This window comes from Sciurus carolinensis, chromosome 8 (assembly GCF_902686445.1).
Source record: "Sciurus carolinensis chromosome 8, mSciCar1.2, whole genome shotgun sequence".
In the NCBI taxonomy this organism is placed as follows: Eukaryota; Metazoa; Chordata; class Mammalia; order Rodentia; family Sciuridae; genus Sciurus; species Sciurus carolinensis.
The window spans coordinates 63,306,249-63,331,104 of record NC_062220.1 but is presented as its reverse complement, the minus strand read 5'-3'; the positions used below and the strand labels follow the sequence as shown (position 1 = coordinate 63,331,104).

At 32.6% G+C, this 24,856-nt stretch overlaps 1 protein-coding gene across 6 annotated transcripts in view; it reads left to right on the top strand.

Moving 5' to 3' along the window:
* The window catches only part of Phtf2 (putative homeodomain transcription factor 2), a 165,831-nt gene that overhangs the window by 48,460 nt on the left and 92,515 nt on the right, over window positions 1–24,856 (top strand). For 4 of the 6 annotated variants that reach the window (XM_047561744.1, XM_047561745.1, XM_047561741.1 and 1 more), the window contains exon 2: window positions 7,107–7,186. In XM_047561744.1, coding sequence (XP_047417700.1) covers window positions 7,142–7,186 — 45 coding nt within the window. In that variant the 5' untranslated portion in view covers window positions 7,107–7,141. Of the gene's footprint in view, window positions 1–6,396; window positions 6,482–7,077; window positions 7,187–24,856 lie in introns of those variants that run through there. The other 2 variants (XM_047561743.1, XM_047561742.1) reach the window with 2 other exon arrangements.

Sequence of the window (24,856 nt, the reverse complement as noted above, 5' to 3'; positions counted from 1 at the left end):
GTATAGTATGATTGAAACTAAATGAGAAGATGGTGTGTAACAATGTTGGGTTGTAGGTTAGGGTCAGATTGTAGAAGATTGAAATAATTCTAAGGGGGTTATGGATTTTATTTTGTAAACAGTAGGGAGTGATAAACAGTTGTTAGAAAAGAATAATAATGAGATCCCAGGGCCTGAGGAGATTTACTTAAATTACCTTTAAAAAATAAGATTTATTCCATTTTGTCTAAGTTCTATTTTAAATTCCTTGTATGTAACATGGACTTATCTAATACTAATATCCTTGTGTCAGTAAAAATACAGAGGAACATTTGTACATTATATGAGGATTGTTGCTTGTTTAATCTCAATTGAGTTGTGGAATATTTGGCTAGATGGTACTAGACCCAGAGAACTCAATAACTTATTCAATAGTATACAGCTCTTAGTATCAGAACTTGGATCTAGGACTCAACCCTTTTGCTGTTTAGTCATTGGTTCTTTTTCTTTCCTTTTTAAAAAACTTGTTCTAGTTAGTTATACATGACAGTAAAATGCATTTTGATGCATTGTGCATAAATAGAGCACAACTCCTCTCTCCTCTAAACATGGTGCAGAGTCGCACTGGTAGTATAATCATACATGTATGTAGCATAATAATGTCCATCTCATTCCACCGTCCTTCCCATCCCCATGCCCCCTCTTCCCTCACTCCCCTCTGCATAATCCAAAGTTCTTTCATTCTCTGCCCCCCTCCATTATGGATTAGCATCTGCTTATCAAGAGAAAACATTTGGCCTTCGGTTTTTTGGTATTGGGTTATTTCACTTAGCATGATATTCTCCAGCTCCATCCATTTACCTTCAAATGCCATAATTTCATTCTTCTATAAGACTGAGTAATATTCCATTGTGTATATGTATCACATTTTCCTTATCCATTAATCTGTTGAAGGGCATCTAGGTTGATTCCACAGTTTAGCTATTTGTCTGTTGAACTGCTATAAACATTGATGTGACTGTATCACTGTAGTATGCTGATTTTAGGCCTTTGGGTATAAACTGAGGAGTGGGATAACTGGGTCAAATGGTGGTTCCATTGCAAGTTTTCTGAGGAATCTCCATGCTGCTTTCCATAGTGGTTGCACCAATTTGCAGTCCCACCAGAAGTGTATGAGTGTATCTTTTCCCCCACATCTTCAGCAACACTTATTATTGCTTATATTCTTGATAAGTACCATTCTAACTGGAGTGAGATGAAATCTTAGTTTTGATTTGCATTTCTCTATTGCTAGAGATGATGAACATTTTTTTTCATGTTTGTTGATTGATTGTATTTCTTCTTCTGCCAGATGTCTGTTCAGTTCCTTAACCCATTTATTGACTGGATTATTTGTTTTTCTGGTGTTAGGTTTTTTGAACTCTTTGTATATCTTCAAGATTAATGCTCTATCTGACGTGCATTTGGGCAAAGATTTTCTCCCATTCTGTAGGCTCTCTCTTCGCATTATTGATTGTTTCCTTTGCAGAGAAAAAGTGTTTTAGTTTGATTCCATTCCATTTATTTATTCTTATTTTTTCTCCTTGTGCTTTAGGAGTCTTCTTAAGGAAGTCAGTTCCTAAGCTGACATGTGGAGATTTGGGCCTACTTTTTCTTCTATTAGGTGCAGGGTCTCTGTTCTGGTGCCTAAGTCCATGATCCACTTAGAGTTGATTTTCGTGCAAGGTGAGAGACAGATGTTTAATTTCATTTTGTTACATATGGATCTCCAGTTTTCCCAGCACCATTTGTTGAACAGGCTATCTTTTCTCCAATGTATGTTTTTGGCAACTTTCTCTACCATGAGACAATCGTATTTATGTGGGTTTGTCTCTGTGTCTACTATTTTGTATCATTGGTCCTCATGTCTATTTTGGTGCCAATACCATGCTGTTTTTGTTGCTGTTACTCTATAGTGTAGTTTAAGGTCTGATAGTGTAATGCCTCCTATTTCACTCTTCTTGCTAAGGATTTCTTTGGCGATTCTGGGTGCTCTTATTTTTCCAAATGAATTTCATGATTGCTTTTTCTATTTCTATAAAGAATGTCATTGGGATTTTAATAGGGATTGCATTAAATCTGCATAACACTTTTGGTAGTATGGACATTCTGACATTAATTTTGCCTATCCAAAAGTTTGTGAGTTCTTCCCATGTTCTAAGGTCTTCTTCAGTTTCTTTCTTTAGTGTTCTATAGTTTTCATTGTAGAGGTGTTTCACCTCTTTTGTGAGGTTGATTCCCAAGTTTTTTTTTTTTTTTTTTTTTTTTTTTTTTTTTTTTTTTTTTTTTTTTTTGAGGCTATTTCGAATGGGGCAATTTTTCTAATTTCTTTTGCAGTGGTGTATAGAAATGCATTTGATTTATGGATATTGATTTTATATCCTTCTGCTTTGGTGAATTCATTTATTAGTTCTAGAAGTTTTCTGGTGGAATTTTTTGGATCTTCTAAATGTAGAATAGAAAAGGAGGGAATCCTTCCAAACTCATTCTATGAAGCTAGTACCACCCTGATACTAAAACCAGACTGAGACACATCAAGGAAAGAAAACTTCAGACCAATATCCCTGATGAACATAGACACAAAAATTCTCAATAAAATTCTGGCAAATTGTATACAAAAACATATTAAAAAGATAGTGCACCACAATCCGTTGGGGTTCATCCCAGGGATGCAAGGTTGGTTTGACATACAGAAATCAATAAACTTAATTCACCACATTAATAGACTTAAAGACAAGAATCATATCATCTCAATAGATGCAGAAAAAGTATTTGACAAAATACAGCACCTCTTCATGTTCAAACACTAGAGAACTAGGGATAGTAGGAACATACGTCAGCATTTGAAAGCTATCTATGCTAAGCCCAAGGCCAGCATCATTCTAAATGGAGAAATTGAAAGCAGTGCCCCTCAAAACTGGAAGACAGGGATGCCCTCTTTCACCACTTCTATTCAACATAGTCCTTCAAGCTCTATCAGTCGGACAGGTGAAAGAAATTAAAGGGATAGGAATAAGAAAAGAATAACTCAAATATCACTATTTACTGAAGACACCATTCTATATTTCGTCATTGCTTTTTCTCTCCTCCGCTTTCTCTATTGCATATTGTAGAATACTACAGAGGAAGAGTGATGCCCCCTATTTTCTTCAAGCGTGTTTACATATTACTTAGCATGTGCAAGGACTCTGGGTTTGAGCCCCAACACTGCGTGGGGGTAAAAAAGTGTTTACATATGATCAAGTGACCTCTTTGGCTATGTGTTTTTGCATTTTTAGTTAAATGAAAGATTTACTAGTTTAGTTAAGTACTGAAAGACATCAGGCTGCAGCAGTTTTTATTCCATATGTGTACTTGTAAAGGAAGCTTCATCTTGGAGGAAGTGAGGATGAGTGGAGAAAAGAATAATGGGAGTGGGTGGGAATAAATTGTTTTCTGAGGTTAGTGATAGTCATGGTGGAACAGATAAATTTTTTTCAGAATGAGGGGAGTACATTGTAAGATTATATAGTATATGGTAGAGTAAGTTTTGGTAACATTAGGCATAGTTAAAAACCTGACTTTTTTTTTTTTTTTTTTTTACTAGATCTGCACAAAGAATACTCTTGGCATTATTATATTTGATAACTACTTTATCAAATATAATAGAAAGGCAGACTTCATATATTATTTTTTTCTATAGTCATCTTTTCCCTCCAGTCTGGTCTTTGGCATCATAAATTCATTATGTGTGGAAATTTATATAGTAAGGAGTAAATTCAGATATTTTGATAGGTATGATGATTAAATTAGTATAAAGGAGAGAATTAGCTCCAATAACTGTCCACAGCAAGATTTAAATATTATGCCTACAGTTAGCCTTGTGGTTTTAGAGTTGGATCATTTCCATATTGTAACATACTTCTTTATATCAGATCAGTTCATAAAGACTTGGATTCTGACTCAAGTTACTCAATAAAACTTTTTTTATGATGCATTTCCCTCAGTATATTGACTTTAATGTCATAATTTAATGTTAAAACAATTGTATAACATGAAGTATCCTGACAGTAGATTTGACAATAGAGACTATAAAGCTATATATTCCTGTACTGTCATTGAATCAAAGAAATTGGAAAGGCTTTAGAAGTAATCTTTATATCCACAGAATCATTTGTATATCAATTTTTATTTATACTTATGTAAAATTATTTATTTTTATTTAATGTTTACTTATGATATTTGGGTGACTGCATGTGCTTTGTCAGATGTCTGATTCAGAAACCTATCTTAGCATGCTGTAAAACCTGTTTTAAAAATAGGTATGAGCCACTCACTGTCACTGAAAAGTTGTTGACACAATGGAAAAACTATTAAATAAGTTTGCAGAGCATATCATTACTGAGGAAAGGGGTTTTTAAATCAGAAAGTTGAATTTTTGTTAATGTAGACCCGTATAAATAGAATTAAAAAAACACAGGACACTTTTTATACCTAGATATTGTTAGATCTTTGAAACTTATTTTTGAGTGCAAGTTGGTGTAAACTAAAATGTATTTTAAAAATTGGCTTTTTTCAAATTGTTTTATTTTGAGGCAGGAATATTTTTTCATTTTTATTGAAGATTTTTGTTTTTTTTTTGTTTTAATACTATTGTTTATAGATGATCTTTTAAATATTCCCCAAATATATTAAATATTTCATAAATTTAGTAGATTGGGTGATAAAAACCCCTTTTACATTTTTTTTATATGAAATGTAGATCTATATTCTTGGGGAATTAGGAGAGCAGATTCTTATCTGGGTAGATAATCTGTAAATTTGTTTTCAATAAAGATCAGCTAAAGTGAAAGGAAGTAAATATTCTCATATTTTTGTACATTTATTGTAGTTTGTATGTGGCGGGGAGGAGGTTATCAGTTTGGAAAGTGTACCCAGTTGTCTTGACAAATATACTGAGGGTATAATATTGTAATGAACCATCTAACAGAACCAGTAGGGCAAGTCTATAGAACAGAATGTGGTTAAAATGAGTGTATTTTCCCAAAGACTTCCAGAACAGAAAAACCAAAATGGGAGATTTTAAGTTGGTAAAGGAAAGCTTCCCTGTAAAACACTGGTGAGAGAAATGAAGATAGCTACACGTAACCAAGAAACTTCAGACGAGGTGACCTTTGAAATCTCTAAATAATTCACGTGTGTGTAGTTGAGAATTAACATTGTGATCTTATGATAATGAGGAAGCTATTTTTATTTTCAGTGTCAACAAAGACATAATTCCATGTATTTCCACTCTCATTTATTTTCCGTGTTTTAAAAAAGAAATATAAATAATTCCTATGTTTATCTGGATTGGGGAATTTTTTAAATATAAAAACCAATCATTAAAATACTTACAATGGGGGAATTTTATGTTCTGGATTGTGGTAGGCATTGTATGTATATTATCTTATTTATTGGTCACAGAACTATATAAGAGATAAAGAATGTTTATTTCTATTTTGAAAGTGAAAGAAAATGAGGTTCAGAGAGATTCAGTGACTTCTTCAATATTACATAATGAATAATGGACCCGATGGACCTGATATTTGATTCGTGGTCTTTTGGTTCTGTGACCCTCTTCTTTCCTTTATATCAGGGTGTTTGGCAGGAATTTCAAAACAGTTTGCTTAACTTGGATTTTTTGTTTGTTTGTTTGTTTTAGTTTGCTAGGATTTGATCTGTTAAAGATGGAAACAATATTTTAGGAAAGGTAATACAGTTATTTGGTCTATAATACTGTCAAAAATATAAGAAAAATATAAGAAGTAAATTCTGCTTTAAATTTTAGGTGTTGATCATCTGACATTTGAACTTTTTTCTGTATGTAGGTAGCACTGGGGATTGAGGGTGTTCTACCCACTGAGCTAGATCCCAGCCCTTTTTATTTTGAGATAGGGTCTTGCCAAAGTTGTTGAGGTTAGCCTTGAATTTGTGATCCTCCTACTTCAGCCTCTGGAATATCTGGGATTATTGGCGTGTAGCACGTAGCCTGGCCTGACATTTGAATTTGATAGTATACTTTTCATTATGCTTGAATCCTAGTATGTTAAGGAAGCATACGTGGTCCCAAGAATGGTATATAAAATCTGTGATATTATGGTTTACTGTGGCAAACTATATAGTAGCATTTCTACAGTTTTGGATCTGGGTAGGCTCAACAGGTCCCTCGTTCCCATGATTTGCCTGAGACCTTGTGTGACTTTGGATGCCAGCTTTTGCAATAAGTGGTAGGGCCAATATCTGCTTTTGAACCTGTTTTTAGCTTGCCCTTAACATCATACAAGAGGTGCTGTACATACCAGTGTCATCTTATGATTAGAATAGTATTCTGGAGTTAACTGGAATCAGTTTGAAATTCTCTCTAGAGCTAAGGAACTATTGCATTTAGTACCCAGTACTGTTTTAGAAAAATACAAGAAAGATACTTTTGAGAATATCTGTGGTAAATTTCTAAATATTAGCAAATCTTGTTATCTGGGAAGTCTTTAATGTTAATTATTCCTTTGTAAATAACTCTATATTGGCATAGTGTTTAACATAAATTTTAAACTTATTTGGTTTAAATTTTCATTTTAGTTCAATTTTTTGATGACTTATTATTAAGGAAAATTAAATATGATTATAAATATTGGCATCTTTATAAAACCATGCTTTAAAAATGACAGTAATTGCTAGTCCCTTGACAGAAACTGTAGTAAAACTTACCTGTAACTGAGTGTATGAACTGATTTCTATTATAGGTGAATTTGTGAATGAAGAATTTCCAATTAATCCTGGGAAATTCTGAAACTTACTTCAAATGTTTGTTTTTCTTAAAAACCAATTCAACCTATTTTTAAAGAACAGTGATGTACTATATTCATGTGCAAGAACCTTTTATTATGACAACTGATTTTTGTTTACTTAAGAGAAGCTGTTGCTAAAATAGTAATGAGGAAGGGTGTAATGTAAGTATAGTCATACACCCCTTGCTCTGCAAGTAATCAGAGTGCTATGTGTGCAAGTTGTTCAGACTTCTTTTGGAATGTGGAAGTAAAGTCATTTGCATGTTTTTCTCTCTTGTACAGCTTAAAATGACGAATGTGTAATTTCAGTGGAATAAATGGCGTCCAAAGTCACAGATGCTATAGTCTGGTATCAAAAGAAGGTAAGTTGATAGTTAAATCTTTTAACCTTTTAATTGCTTTTATTAAAAAAATTCACGTTTATTTTATGCTATAGATTTTATATCAAGTATTACCTAAAATAATGACCAAATAGATTTTAGGATTTTGAATGGAAGGGGTAGATTATTTTGGTTTTCCTTGTACTTATTTAACTTCTAAATAAATTAGAAAGATGATGCCTAAAAATATTTTTCTCCATATTTTACTCCACATTATCAAAGTAGCTTGACTAATTACTATCAGTTCAATATAACCCAAATCTCCAAGATTATGCATATAATTAGAATTATATAAAAGCATTAAAATATCTCTTGTTTTAATATTTTCAGGAGAAAGCTAGGATAGAACTATTATAATTTTAGTACTATTTTATGTCAAGAGAGATTTTAGTTTTCAGTATGTGTTCACTGTATATTATAGTTCAGCAGCTGAATTTTTTTTCAGTAAAATAAACTATTTGAGGTTTGTATTTTCTAAACTGAAGTTTTAAAATGTTTATTTTAATGCTTTAGAATTAGTTGCCGTAATTACTTAATGAACTGTGTCATTCAAAATAAGTTTATCAATGTGATGTTTTATTTATAAAGTCCAAAAGAAAAATGGACCTCTTTTGAAAATACAGTAGTAGAAAAGTAGACTCTTTACATTCCTTAAAATGTATGCTGTTTTCCATTATATCTTAAGATTTTTAATAGTGTAGTGAATTATATTTGTTTCCATATCTTAAAAACTTTTGATGTGTTATTCCAGATTCCTGTTAGCAAAATATAATTTTACATTTAAATCTTATTCCCTGAGGGAAAATCAATTTTTAAATTTAGGTGAATTGAAAGTAAGTGGTAATGAAAACATTTTAAAGATTAGACAAACCTAAGAATATAGTCTATCTTTGGATATGTTATCAATACTTTCAATTAAGTAAGTTCATGTAAGTACTAAGTTGAAAGTATTATTTCTGACATATGATTAATTTAGTCTTTTGTGGTTCTGTATTAATGTCATGTCTACTTTTACATTTCCAGTCAGTTTGCTTAGCTAGCTAAAGAGGTAAATAAAAGAAATAAGTATTAAAATTTTCACATATATCTTTGAGTTTTTCTCTTTCTTAATTTCTACTTGTGGAAGTAATGTTTTTAAAAACATTTTCTCTATCTGCTTTTTATGTTAAACATTTAAAACTTTATTGAAGATCATTTATAGAACATACTTGTCTAGCTGACATTTCTTGGGTTTGGAGGGTTTGAAATACTATACTCACATATAGTTAGCACAGTAATGCCTCTCTTATTCAAGAGTCATTTATCTAACAGCTTTGGATACATGCATCCAAAAACTTTTCCAGAGCAATCATAACAAATGTCACAAAATAAACCAGCAAATATCCTCACATGTTTAGGTAATTACCAGAATCATTAACTAGACTTCATCTGATTTGTTTTTTTCTTTTGCTTTTAAATTTGGTTTTCTTGAAGAAATACACATGAATGCTTTGAAAAATTATTATTTCAAGGCTTATTGAACAACAACAACAAAAAGAGAGAGAGAGAGAGAGGGAGAGAGAGAGAAATAACAGGCCCCAGTACTATAGTACCTTTCCCTGTGCTTGCCAGCCTCTGATTTCTGTTCCCCAGGAGCAATCATTTTAAGTTCCTTATAGCTCAGTGTTTCTCAAACCAAAATCCTTTCACTCCTCATTCCTAGTAGGGGATTGAGGAGAGGGATTGCAAATATGGGGCATGATATTTTGGTTTTCATAATTACTTTTGGTTGGGGAATATTGGCATTTGTGGCTAGTGTTCAGATGCTAAATAAAAGTCATGCACTTCCCCAAATTAGGGTCTGTAACCAAATTGGGCCTAGCTAGTAACTGTTTTAGGTTTTGAAGTCTGTAAACACTTTGTTACAAATAGTCAACTCTACCATTTTAGCACAAAATGTGCCACAGACATATGTAAAATAAATCACATGGCTGTATTCTCATAAAACTTAACTTACAGAAACAGACAAAAGAGCTAGATTTCCTTAGTTGCTGACTTCTGCTCTGACAGTCCCCTGTAACAAAGAATTGTGCAAAATGCAATAGTGTCCTATCGAATAACATTGATGGTTTTTATTGCATTTATATTTTTAAACATGCCTACCTTGTTTTTTCTTGGTCATTTCACTGTAGATTTTACTTGTTGATTTCTTTCTGATCTTTTAATAAGGATTTAGCTTTTTAAAATAAACTGCCTCAAAAGCTACCTCCTCCTCCTATCCTCTCAATGGCTAAAAAGTTTAGTTAAATCAGTGTTCACTGCTTACATTATTATGTTTGTGTGTGTATCATTTATAACTGTATCCTGTAATTATTGTGATAATATATTCAGTCTGCTACCTTTTTTTGACTTGATTGTTTTGAATTCTCCAAAATCTCTGATAGAACTGTTAAACCTCTTCTGTTGCAGTCAGTCACATTCAGGTATTTTTTCAGTTCTTTTTCTCCTTTTTTGGGAACAATCCTTCTAGAATTGTCTTTCCTCCTGTGTTCTACTGAATGAATTGTTCTCACATCTTGCTTAATGTTTTCTGTCTTGGTGTTTTCTTTTGTCATTAGCCTGAGAAGTCCCCTTATTGCTCTTAGGTTATATAGATTTGCTTTTCTCTCAAGCTTATTAAAAATTCTTTTAACCATATTTATGCTTCAGTGAAAAGAAGGCTTAAACCTTGAAACTGACTTTTTAACCTTAGACAAATAACTGTATTTCTTTGAACTTCATTTTCCACTTGTATACATTGACTAGATAATGACCTTAACCTCTTTTCAATCATGGATCCTTTTGAAATTGTGATGAAAGCTGAGGACCTCATTTTTAGCAAAATATATATGATGTTCACACACACAAATTGTCACCTCTGACTTGGAATCTAGGTTAAGATGTCCTGGATTAGAATATTTAAAAAGTTTAATGTTCTTTACTTTTGTGACCGTCACCATTCAGTAGTACCGATCCTATATTGGGTAGTATCACTATAAATAAAAATGAAAAAATAGTCATCTTCATTTCCTTGAACTTTTGTTTGACTCTAGAGTTGCCTTTCTCTACTGGAAAATGGTGACATTTTCATATTTTTCTTTTGAGTACTGATTAGTAGCTAGTCCCAAAAGCCATTATTAACAGACCATTTTGAACAAAGAACTCTGATAACAGATGTGAAATTTCCAGAAGAAAATGAAAAAAAAATTATTTTAATTTATAAATATATGTTAGCTGGGCATGGTGGCACACACCTGCTAATCCCAATGACTCAGGAGGCTGAGTCAGGAGAATCACAAGTTTGAGGCCAGCCTGAGCAACTTAGCAAGGCCCTAAGCAACTTAGCAAGACCCTGTCTCAAATTATGTGTGTGTATAAAGTAAAATAATCAATATGAAAAATAAAATGTATATAGTATATAGAAATTCAATTTAAGTATCAGGTATTTTTAATAAATTGCTCTGTGCGTGTTTTGAGATTTCTGAAGGCTCTTAACTAATTTAAACTTAATGTTGTACTATTATAAGTCATCATAATCATGAATAATTTGGAGGTTCCTATTGTTACAAAGTAATTTTCAGTTATTATCTTGGAGGAATATTCATGTGACAAAAATGGTAACAGGAGAAATTAGATTGTTTTTGGTTAATGGGCTGTTGAGTGTTTTTTATATCAAAATACTCTGCTTTTATATTTCTTGTTTATCATTTCTTTCTTTTCTTTTTTTGGGGAGTGGGTTCTGGAAATGAAATCCAGGGGTGCTTCAGCTGTGAGCTACATTCCTACTTTTGTTTTTATTTTGAGACAGGGTCTTGCTAAGTTGTTTAGGGCCTTGCTAAGTTTCTGAGGCTGGCTTTGAATTCATTATCCTCCTCTTTCAACCTCCCTAGCCACTGGGATTACAGTCGATATAATCTGAGGGAAAAACTGTCTCATATCTTCTCCTGGTTTCTGGTGAGCAATCCTTGGTTTGTCATCATTGTAGGTGCATTCTTCCAATCTCTGCCTCCATCTTCACATTGTCTTCTTCACTCTGTTTCTATGGCCTTTCCTCTTCTTATAAGGACAGCACTCATTGGATTTAGGGTTCATCCAAGATAAGATCTCTTTTGAAATCCTTAATTACATCTGCAAAGAGCCTATTTCCAAATAAGATAATGTTCTGAGATTGTAGCAGTCCCTCTTCAACATGCTGCAGAAGGATATAGCTAAAGCATACATTGTCGTCAGTGAATTCCTTGTGGAAATGTTTAGCTTTACTTCTTCTGTATAGTTCTGTGCCATACAACCAGCATAGAATTGAGCAAGAAAAGATGAGGATACTAAATATTTTCTTCATTTTCTTAGAAGTTAAGATTGTCAATCATTTGGCCCCTTATATATAAAGTGTTAAGGGATGTTTGTGCTGAATTAAGTTTTGTGTTTCCAGTTATTATTAAGAACATAAATATTTGGAATCATTATCTAAAATCTATTATGACATTTGCTGTTTTACTTATAAATAAAAAATTTCACTTTTTAAAAAAGTACATACATACATGTAAGTTAAACCAGAGTTTACTTTTCTCAGTGTTCTATTCTTGGAGGGTCGTCAGTTCTACTTTGTGATAAATTATTGGCTGACTCTTAATGCTGATAGATAATTTCTGTGAGGTCCAAAAATATTGAATATAAAAGTATGCATTTAAGTGTGTATAAAATATTAATCCATTGTTTCATTCATAAAGTTTGTAGCAGCTAAGTTCAAGAGTGAAGTTTTAAAAATTAAAATTCATTGAAAACAACAGTATAGATTATGTATTGGAAAACATGACTTTTCTGAATAATCGTAGGTTAGGTGACTTTATTTATTAAACTTAGGTGAATTTCTTAATTTACCTAAGCTTATTTTCCTTATTAGTACACTGTGTACAGGTACTGCTAGTTCAAATAGAGAAATTCTGTGAAAAAAAATCCTTTTAGATCAAGAATCTCTGGGGTATTATTGTATAATATGGTGACTGTAGATAACAGTTATGTACTGTATATTTTAAAAAACTAGAAGAAAGAATTTTGAAAGTTCTCACCATAAAAAAATAAAGATAAATGTTTGGGGAGATAAATTTGTGTAACCTGATTTAAATATTATGTAGTGTATATATATGTTGAACATTACATGCTGCCTCATTAATATGTGCAACTTTTATGTTTTTGTGTTATCAGTTAAAGAATCTTCTAAGATTGCTGTGATGATAAAATTAGACATAAACAGTAAGCATAGTGCTTGGTGTATAGTAGGTATTCAGTCAATATTACTGTAGCAGTTCTCTTCCTTTCTCTTCACTTTTGCTGAATATGAACTATTCTTGATAATATATTTAGTTCCTTAAAGGTCGTGGTTAATCTTTTTAAATTGAACATTTCTGTATCTGCTAAAAAAGGAAAAAAAAAAAAACAGCATTAGAGAAGGTGGTCAAGTTTCTTTTGTATTTTTTGAGAATCCTATACTTGTATCTTATTGCTCTCTCTCTTTGCTTCAATTTTCAGCACAAAATAGGTTTTCCTTACTATGTTACATTCTTTATCTGGAATCATATACCATGTTTTCATGGTAAAGAGCAGTATTTTGGGAAGGAACAAAACAAATAATTCATTAGAAAGTGAATAGAATAGATACATAGAAGTGCAGATATAGTTTAAGTTTACCACCATCTTATTTTACATGGTAATTTTAAGGAATGCACTATACTGTTTGGTGAATTTACTGGTATCTTTCTTTAAATGACCAAACTTTCTTGTAAATTTGACTGATTCCGAAAGCTCTTTAACACTGAAAATGGAACAGAAATGATCATTTTTTAATTTTCTCTCTATTTGTGATTATCATTGTCTATTATTTTGGTCTTTGGTCTATCTGTCCTCCTTTGTTGTGAATTTTCACTTGTATAACCTTATCTTGATTTTGTTGTTTAACTGATTAGTAGAATTGTTGGTAAAAGAATTACATTTCTCTAATGCAAAACCTGAGAAAAAGCTTCTCTTTGGCAAATATAATTTCCTTTTTTTCCCTCCTGAAGTGATCACGGAGTTTACCTTGTGCTAGAATTTAACTTTTTTTAAACTAAAGAATCAGAAATATAGAGATGCTTTAAAGGTAACTTAGAAAATAACCTTTCTAGTGTCTTCATTTTACAGATGAGAAACAGATACTGAGAGAGAAGGGAACTCAAGGTGTTGTCTTGCCCCAAACCCCCCCTTTTTAACCTGATCTAGAGTTTTTGTCAACTGTACCATGAGTTAGAGAATTTCTCTGTTTGAGCTTGTAGTACCTACACAGTATAGGTACTGAATTAATTCCCATGAGTAAAGAAAGTGGAAAAATAGATAAAAGCCTTTACACTGTTCTCTAGTGATATCCTTCTGAACTTCTGAACTATTACAAGGTAATGTTTACAGATTTGAAGGGTCATGTGCTTTACTTCTGAGTATAAAGGTACTGGGTTCACTAAAATAATATTAGTAGAAAATTCTTTATATTTAAGTTTTTTCGATATAGCTTTTCATCATTTCAGGCACTATGAATGCATGAATGTCCAAGTACTTTAATGTCTTACTAGTTGAATATTTGGTAATACAAAATTTTTGTTTTGCAAGTCTCTTAGAATGTCAGAAATGGGAATTTCTACATAGTACATAACTTTGGAAATGCTGCAGTCATTTGCTTTTGATTTTTTAAATAAATTAATTATTCCATTAAATGGAAGCAATCTTTGCCTACAACAGTTGTCAGAAACAGTGTCTAAATAGTAGTCATTTTCGATCCCCAGCACCGCAAAAAAACAAAACAAAACAAAACAAAAAAAACAAAAAAAAAATAGTAGTCATTTTTACATATGTATAAGGAGATCCAAGAAGCCATATTTGAATAAAGTTATTTAATGAATAAATTCTTGAACCTTTTGGGTAACAGAAGAAAAATTATGACATATTGGAAAACTAGTTTCTAACCTTTTATATACTCTGCTAGTAAATTTAAAATAGAGGTATTAGTTAAGGATATATTGGCCAATTAAATTCCAAATATCTTGCATCAGTTTATCTTTAACCATGGAACAGACATAATGGTAAAATAAGTTGGTACATTACCAATTAGGCAAAATTTCTAGCTTTGAAAGACTTGAAAGAGACTAAAACACTGTTGTTAGCCTGCCATGTATTTATCGTTCTACAAAGAATGACATTTACAAATGGTGTTTAACAGGGTAACTTAGAAACTAAATTGTTCTCTGCCAAATACCCCTTGGAGTTTATTAAAATAAAATCTGTTTGATTCAGTACCCAGGATTGATTCAGAGAATGAAATGCTGGGAAATATATAACTTAAAAGATTCCCATTTGAACTTTTATACAGATTAAAATCCTTATTAGGATATATTTTACCTGGCCATTTTAAGTAAAATATTGCTTCAGTTTGCTTTCTGTTTTTGGGTGTCTTTACTCCCTTTCTTTCTTCCCTCCCTGTGATGGCATTAGAATGATAGATAAAGAGAACAAGTTTGCCTGGTTTGTGGAGGAGGGTATTGCAATGTCTATAGACAGGTAAAAGTATATAAACAGGAAATTAGTAAGATGGTCTCATTAAAATTTATTATTTTTAGACTTCCAAAGAATACAGATGAGGTCTTATTTTTCCAACCTTCCAAATGTTAGGCAGTAGGATTTTTTTAAAATTATTGCCTTTTTTTTTTTTTTTTTAAGGTGTATACTGACATTTTGTTTTATTGTTTCTTTTTATTTACTAGTAGAAAACTGGGGCTGGGAGTGGGAATCACTAAGTATATTGACCAAACATAGGGAAAATTCAATATATTTAATTTTACCAGAAGTTTTATTTTTAGGATAAAAGACTATTATTATCAAGACACACACTCTTTCTCTCCCTCTTCTCTTTGCTTTCCCAAAACTAATGTCCTGGTGGTATTTGTACCCATGTACATTTGAATAATATTTGTGATGGGCCTATATATCCAGGCACTGAGTTCCTTTTTTGATGGTGGTGCTGGGGATTGAACCCAAGACCTTGTACATGCACTCTACCAACTGAGCTATACCCCCAGCTTTTAGGCACTGAGTTTGGGTCTATATATATAAGAAACTCTGATTCATAGAAGAACTAATGTTAAGTAAATATTGTACTTTATGGTTAAGTGTTACAACAGAATTAACTTTAAACTGCTGTTGGAACTCATAAAGTTTCCTCTAAATTTGGTCCTGAAATCACCATTGTGTTACTGTTTTTATTTTCTACATATTTCTCAGATTTTCCATGATCTCCCTTCATTCTTATTCCAGTTATTTTCTCCTCATACCCACATGAGTGATTTATCTTAAACAAAAATTTGACCTTGTCCCTTTAACCTATTTAACACTCCAAGACTTCCTCTTACGTATGATATAAATTTCAAGCTTCTTCACAAAGCCTTTAAGGATCTTTCTGACCTAGATTCAATTACTTTATAGTCTCATTGCTTATCCCTTTCAGCCTTTAACTTTGCTTACCGTTTTTTTGTTTGTTTGTTTGTTTTTTGGTGGTATTGGGGAATCAAACCCAGGGGCTCTTTACCACTGACCCACCCACATCTCCAGTCCTGCTTAAAATTTATTTTGAGATAGGGTCTCACTAAGTTGCTGAAGGTGACCTAGAACTTATGATCCCCCTCCCTCAGCTTCTGGAATCTCTAGTATTACAGATATGTGCCGCTATGCTGGGGATAATTTTTCTTATCTTCTAATGCCATCTCTCTAATAAATATAATTATTTGAAGTCTCCCATGCTGTTTTTCACCTTGGTGTTTGGATTGCCCACTAATACTTTTTATTTTTATCTTTCCCACTGTGTCTCTCTGCTTTTTAAAATAAAATTTAAACTAACTCAAATTTGTCTTTAAAACTGAAAAGGAGGGGCTGGGATTGTGGCAGTGGTAGAGCACTTGCCCAGCATGTGTGAGATCCTGAGTTCAACCTCAGCACCACATAAAATAAATATTATAAAGTTATTGTATCCATCTACAACAACAACAGCAACAACAACAACAAAAAATCAAAAATGGGCCTGGTGTTGTGATGCACCCTTGTAATCCCAGCAATTTGGGAAACTGAACCATCTAAATTACAGGCTGACCTTGTACTTGGGATCCTGCCTCAGCCTCCAGAGTTGCTGGAATTACAGTTGTGTGACCTAGAGTTCTTTTTAAAAAAGTGTTTACAAAGTAATGCAGTAATTGCTTAGCATCCTACAAAGGACAATACTATATTTTTGTTTGTTTGTAATTATTATTATGAACTCTTGGCTTTAAAGGTACTTGATGTGTTTCATCCTGTTGGAGTTATTGTCCTTAATGATTGTTACGTCTTTGCTTCTGAGTCTCTTTGATGTGGCTCTGGTAATATTTGACTGTATTTCCTTGAAACAAATTTAAATGGAAATGATCTTGTCTGCATAGGGACAGAGACAGGAAAAACTACAGAGAGATCTAAATTCTTTTCTGCCATCCTAGATATAAATATCCTGAGATGTGCATGATATGTTCATGCTAAACTAAATGCATTCTGCGTCATCGAACAACAGTTTCATGAGAATCTCTTACAGTATCAATTAGTCTTCTACCTCCGTGTTATAATGGTATTGGTTTATTCTGTTACTTATTACAGCCTGTCTTGAAGTATAATGAATCTTCTTTGCTAATACAATGAGGGTAAGAATCATTATCTCCATTATTTCAGGGTCTTACCTCATAATTGGTTCTTGATAAATGTTTGCTGCTTTGATAATTGTGCTAACAGAAGACAATGTTCATATTGAACTTTTAGTTTGTATGGTTCTTCATTCTTAAATTGAGTACCATGATTACATTAAGTATTAAACATAATACTTTACCCTATATAACATTTCTCAAAATGTATTCTGCACAATGTTAATAAGCATTAGTAGAATAAAGGAATTTTGTGGTCAAATCAGTTTGGGAAATAATGAATGAGGCAAAGGTAAAAAACTTTTATGATTATAGGATTTCACAATGCAAGTAATGTGCAGTGTGACTAAGTCTAAGAGACAAATAGAGAAAACATCATTTCTCATTTTTTTAACTTAAATTTTTTCTGAGTATCTATGTGGACATACTTAGGAAAATGCTGCTCTGTGGATAACATGTTGCATAGAGTGTGGTACAGTGGAAGGACATGTAATGAAAAAAACTTGGATTTCTACCCTCAAATATTCGATTTAAAACTTACACCACAGTTGTTGCTTCAAACCTCAGTTGTCTCGGTAGTAAAAGAAGTACTGATCTATATGGTGTAAGAGTACCAATTCTTTATTGTGTGTTTGACAGAGATTAGTATGTTGACACAGTTTTATGTAAATAAATAGTTCATTCTTAATTTAATAAATACTGTAAGTGAATATTTGATTTCTTCCTCTGCTCAATTTTCTCTAATTCTACTTAGTGAAGATAAAAGGTCTAACTTCTGTAGGCCTACCTAAAGTCGCCCTTAGTAGAAATTCTGGAATTACCTGGACTCTTGCAGTTACAGAAACCCATTTCTCCTCCTCCCCTTCCTCTTCCTCTCCTCCTCATTTTCCTTTTCCCCCTCCTTCTCCTCCTTCTTTTTTTTTTTTTTAAACTAGCTTTATGGCAACATATTTGGTGTATAATAAACTGCATCTATTCAAAATATTTAGTTTGAGAAATTTTAAGCAAAGTATTTCTTGACCAATGATGACAGTAGTTGAGGTTCCTTAAACTAAACACCCAGCACAGTTTATCTTAACTTTTCTAGTATTTTAATTTTATCCTCTGTAAGTAATTGGAAGGAAGCCAAATAAGTTTTGGACAAGTCAGACCTGTTTCATAGTCTTAATTTTTTTTTATTTCCAGTGAATGAGTAGTAATATGTTTATGAGTATATGTAGTAATATGTTTATGAGGTTTTTTGAAAAAATGCAAAGATGTTTAAATAACTAAGATAGGTTGATATTCTTGGCATTTAAATTGCTTTAAAAATATTCCTGCTATTTACAGTAAAGTTTGAAATATGTAAACAAGGTACTATAGTCTTGATTCATATTATGTACACATGATTTAGTCAAGGTCGTTTTAGAATAATAAACCAGGATATATACTATGATGAATATTAAAAGAATGAAAATAGGAAGATACATTCTTTCCTTATGAATATGAAGGAAAAGGAAGCATTAGTAATTAATTGAGATGACAAAATAGCTAACATTTATAGAACTCTTTGTTACTATTGTTAGTTCCATGTGTATTAGCACATTTAATCCTTATAATTGCCTTCTAAGTATAATAATAATAATAACTACTTTACATACTTTTAGAACTAAGTAAGTTGAACTTTATGAAGGTTTTGTATATTCTTTTACTTGCTTTCTTAACAGGTTCTGATTGCTTCCCTGCTGGTAAGAAAACAAATAGAGGGTCAGTGAAGTCCTGACAATGATTAGGTATTGAATGCCACCCTTTCATGCACCTATTGATGATTATAACCAAGACAAGAAAATAAGAATCATTTTTATGTAAGAATGTAAATTAAATTAGTGCTAGGTACAGGTTCTTCTGTAGAGCCAATTAGTCTAAATTTGAATTCCTGTGTTTTGGCACTTACTTTTTAACTGTGGACAACCTTAAGTTTTTGTAACTATACAATAGAGACAGCAGTAATATCTACTTCATAGAGGATTAAATGAGTTAATATGTTGAACATATCTGGCATTTCATAAATAATAAATGCTTTTTTTTTTTTTGTGGTGCTGGGGATCGAACTCAGGGCCTTGCACTTGCGAGGCAAGCACTCTACCAGCTGAGCTATCTCCCCAACCCCATAAATGCTTACTATTCATCATTATTGTTGCTGTTATTATTCTTATTAACTGCCTTAGTTGGCAAAGGAGTAGAAACCAAAAACCCTAGTATTCTTTAATAACTAGGATTAGGTCTTTCATCCAAGGTGGGGATCCTGTGATTTCATACTGCAGTATCAAGTAATTATTTTAGAGATAGATATCCTTTCCTATTCTTATTTTGTGCTTAGAAATTTTATTTTATTTAAATGAGTGTTCCCCAATACCGATACACTTTTTACATTTACTTGAGTTCCTTCTAATTTTTTTTTTTAGATGTTGATAGACCTATATTTTATTCACTTATTTGTGGTGCTGAGAATCAAACCTAGTGCCTCACACATGCTAGGCAAGTGCTCTACCAGTGACCCAGAACCCCAACCCCTCAAGTTCCTTAAAATTTTATACATATTATTTCTCAAAAAGAACTTCAGATATAGACATTGTTATTACATGATTGCCTGAGTGGTAAAATTAAAGGAATGACCTCTAAAATATCAGAAATTTCTTCATAAACTATACTACAGTAAATGAGAAAAACCCAGAGAGGTCAAAATAAATTAACGGAAATCAGAGTTCTTAAGTGGTAGTATGGAATATAATAAATACTTCAACATAAGAATGACTTTTTTCCACATAATTTAATATCACATTAAATTCCTATATAGCTTAATATATGATTGTACAAACTAATACCATACTTCAGTTTATCTAAAAATCAGAAGTAGGCTTACCTTTCCATTGTATTTGAAATATTATGTAAGGTAATCAAGAATACATAGTTTTATTTTAGTGTAGATCCAAAAAAAGCAGTGATGTCATTTTAATGAAATCTAGTTACACAGATTTTCTGCATTTGTATATGATGACATTTATGTAATGCTAGACACAGCTGAGGTTAAAAACAAAACTGAAGTGCATACTATATCTTAAGTGCTATGATAACTTATTTATAATCACTATCCAGTTATAAAATATCCCTGAGAAAACTGGCTCTGAGGTTTTTTTCACTTACTTTGTTTAAAGTGCTTCTGGTCACTGAATAAATTGTCAGCTTAGCCTGTCAAGGTCTTTTGTCTTTAAAGCCTAATTTCAAAGTTTCATATGTGTATTTTTAGTAAATCATAATCTTTCAAGTAATGCAAATATAACAACTATTTATATAGCATAGACTATTTCTTTATGTTACATTTATTTACATAGAGCAGACTCTAGTTTAAATTGTTATATCTGAACATCTCCAGTCATTTGGGAACTATATCCTGTTTATATCCAAATTAATATCAGGCCAGTATTAAAACAACTAATAATGCCAAATACCCTACTACACACACACACACACACACACACACACAGAATCTCCAGAAGTACTCTTCTAGCTGTAGACAGGGATAGCCTACTAGGAGTCAAAACTTGTTGGGAATTATTTTATTCCAAGTTGCTTTTGGATCTGAGGGCTTCTGAATATGTATAGCTTTTCTTAAATGCTTGTTGCATTTTATTTAAAGAAATCTTATAAAAATATGGCTATTTCTTTTTTTACAAAACAGCTTTATTGAGATATAATTTGCATGTTACTATGGTTTGAATAAGTTTTGAATATGTCCCCCAGAGGTTCATGTACTAGGTTGGTCCCTAGTGTAGCATTGTTGAGATGGAGGAACCTTTAAGATGTAGGGTCTAGTGGGAGGGGATTAGGCCATTGGGGGCACTACACTTGGAAAGGATTAATGTAATTCTCATTGCACCCTAGGTACTTCCCAGGGGAGTAAATTGTTATAAAAAAGAGCAGACCTGGCTCCTGAATCTCTCTGGTATCATCTCTTACTATGTGATCTTTACCTCTTATACACATTCACTCCCATGGTATCATTTGTCTTCTTGTGATGTAGTAGGAGGTTGTTACCAGAGACAAGAAGATGCTGGCACTGTGTTCTTCAGTCTCCAGAACTAAAGAAGCCTCTTTTCTTTATCTGTTTCCCAGTATCAGGTATTTTGCTGTAGCAACAGGAAACGGCCACATAAACTTATTGTTTTAAATGTATAATGTGTTAATTTTTAGTTAATTTGTACATAATAGGGTGTAACCATAACAGTTTAATTTCAGAATATTTGCATTACCCTAAAAGTACCCCCAAAACCTCATACTCATTTATAGTCACTTCTCATTTTCACTTCCAATAGTAGGTACCCACTAATCTACTTTTTGTCTATATAAATTTGCCTCTTTTGTACAGTTCATATCAGAGATATATGAAATGATACAGTTCTCTAAGACCTTCAAAGAAGAACTTATACCAATACTTCTCAAAATATTCCATGAAATAGAAAAGGAAGGAACCCTTCCAAACTCTTTCTATGAAGCTGATGTGACCCTGATACCAAAACCAGACAAAGACACATCAAGGAAAGAAAATTTTAGACCGATATCTCTGATGAATATAGGTGCACAAATCCTTAACAAAATTCTGGCAAATCATATACAAAAACATGTTAAAGAAGATAGTGTACCACAATCAAGGGGGGTTCATTCCAGGGATGCAAGGTTGGTTCAACATCTGGAAATCAATAAATGTAATTCATCACATCATAGACTTAAGGTTAAGAATCATGTGATTATTTCAATAGATGCAGAGAAAGTATTTTCCAAAATACAACACCCCTTCATGCTCAAAACACTAGAAAAAATAGGGATAATAGAAACATACCTCAACATTGTAAAGGCTATTTATGCTAAGGCCACTGCCAACATTATTCTTAATGGAGAAAAACTGAAAGCATTCCCTTTAAAAACTGAAACAAGACAGGGATGCCCTCTTTCACCACTTCTATTCAACATCATCCTTGAAATACCAGCCAGAGCAATTAGACAGACCAAAGAAATTAAAGGGGTATCAACAGGAAAAGAAGAACTCAAGCTGTCACTATATGCCAATGACATGATTCTATATTTAGAGAATCCAAAAAAACTGTACCAGAAAACTTCTAGACCTAATAAATGAATTCAGCAAAATAGGGTATGAAATCAACACGCATAAATCTAAAGCATTTATATTCCTAAGTGATAAGACATCTGAAAGTGAAATGAGCAAAACAACTCCATCACAATAGCCTCAAAAAAAAAAAAAAAAAAAAAAAAAAAACCTTGGGAATCAATCTAACCAAAGAGGTGAAGGATCTCTCTACAATGAAAACTACAAAACATAAAAGAAAGAAATTGAGAAGACCTTAGAAGACGAAAGATCTCCTGTGTTCTTGAATAGGCAGAATTAATATTTTCAAAATGGCCATACTTCCAAAGGCACTATACAGATTTAATGCAATTCCAATTAAAATCCCAATGACATTTCTCATAGAAATAGAGAAAGCAATCATGAAGTTCATCTGGAAGAACAAAAGACCCAGAATAGCCAAAGCAATCCTGGACAGGAAGAGTGATGCAGGAGGTATCACAATACCAGACCTCAAATTCTGAACAACAGTAACAAAAATGTCATGATATTGGCACCAAAATAGACAGGTAGACCAATGGTACAGGATAGAAGACACAGATAAACCCACTTAAGTACAGTTATCTCATACTAGACAAAGGTGCCAAAAACTTACAATGGAGAAAAGATAGCCTCTTCAACAAATGGTGCTGGCAAAACTGGAAATTCATGTGCAGTAAAATGAAATTAAACTCCTCTCACCCTGTACAAAACTCAACTCAAAATGGGTCAAGGACCTAGGAATTAGACCTGCGTCCTTTCACCAAATAGAAAAAAAGTAGGCCCAAATCTCCACCATGTTGGCGTAGGACCAGACCACCTTAACAAGACCCCCATAGTGCAAGAAATAAAAACAAGAATCAATAAATGGGATACATAAACTAAAAAGCTTTTTCTCAGCACAGGAAACAATCAATAATGTGAAAAGAGAGCCTACAGAGTGGGAGAAAATCTATCCCACACATACTTCAGACAGAGCACTAATCTCCAAAATTTATAAAGAACTTAAAAACCTTTACACCCAAAATACAAAGAGCCCAGTCAATAAATGGGCTAAGGAACTGGGCACACACTTCACAGAAGATATACAGGTGAACAACAAATATATGAAAATGTGCTCATCATCTCTAGTAATTAGAGAAATGCAAATTAAAACCACCCTAAGATTTCATCTAACTCCATTTATGGCATTTGCTGTTAAATGGATGAAGTTGGAAAATATCATGCTAAGTGAAATAGGCCAAGCCCAAAAAACCAAAGGCCAAATGTTTTCTCTGATAAGTGGATGATGATATATAATGAGAGGGGGTGGTGGTGGGGGAGAGAAGAATGAAGGAACTTTGGATGGTGTAGAGGAAAGTGGGGCAGGAGAGGGTGGGGGAAGGAAAGATAGTAGAATGAAACAGTATTACCCTATGTATATGCATAATTACATGAATGGTGTGAATCTACATTGCGTACAGCCACAGAAATGAAAAGTTGTACCCCATTTGTGTACAATAAAAAATGCAACAAAACAAAAAAACAATATGTTGGAGAAAAGTGGACAGAGTTATAAATGAAACAAGATTGAAGATTGAGTTGACAGAATGTGGGTCAGAGTACATGGGGATTTATTATGATGTTTCCCCATCTTTGTATATGTTTGAAATTTTCTATAATAAAAAGTAATTTTTTAAGAAAAGAAAAAAAAAATTCTAGCATAGTATCTGAGAGCTATTAGGAGAATATTCCCTTTCATTTTGTCTTGAAAATTTGAATTTGTACCATACACAGATACAGATCCTGTTTATGCTGTATGAGTCCTAATAACTTAAAAATCAAACCAAAAATGAAAAATAAGGTCTTCGGAGTCTGTTATGGTTTGAGTATGAAGTAATGTAGTAATAGTCAGGTAAGATGATTGGATTATGAGACCTATAATCTAATCAGTCCATCCTAGTTCAGATGGATCGACTGGGTGGTAACTATAGGCAGGTGGGATGTGGCTGGAGGAAGTTGGTCACTGGGGGCGTGCCAAGGATTGTTTTGAGGATCAAATGATACCGTATAAGTAAAATAGCCTAGCACTTCCTGTCAAAGTTGTAACTTGTTGACTATTAAGAGCCTATAACATTTTTTGAGCACTTGTAATATGCTTTGCATTGTCTTAAGTACTTTACATGCATTTAATCATCACAAGAACTGTATTAAATAGGGATTACTACCATTATGCTTATTTTATAATTAAGGAAACTAAGGTTCAGAGAGGTCTAGTGATTTCTTAAGTCACAGTGAATGCATGATTGAGCCAGAATTCAAAATCCAGTTACTGTGGGATACAACATCTACACTCCTTATTCAAAGTGACTTCATTCCCCATTTTACAACCACATGTGGCATATTTCTTTAATATTTTCCTCACCTGGCTGTGAGTTCACATAACAAGTGGCATTATACTTGTCTTCTGTGGCTACCCTGACTGGACTGCTATGAAAAGAATAGCAAATATTTCATAAATAATACAACAGTTATTGTTTATTAATAAAATCCTTTTTTAAAGTTTTCATTTTAATTTTTTCCATATTTTCATTGTAATTATACATAATTGTGGGATTTATTGTTACATATTCATAAATACACATGATAGAACAGTATAATTTGGTCTATGTCATTGCCCAGTATTTCCCTTTTCATTCCTCTCCTCCTTTCCCCTGATTCCTTTACTTTACATTAATTGGTCTCCCTTTGATTTTTATGAGAATC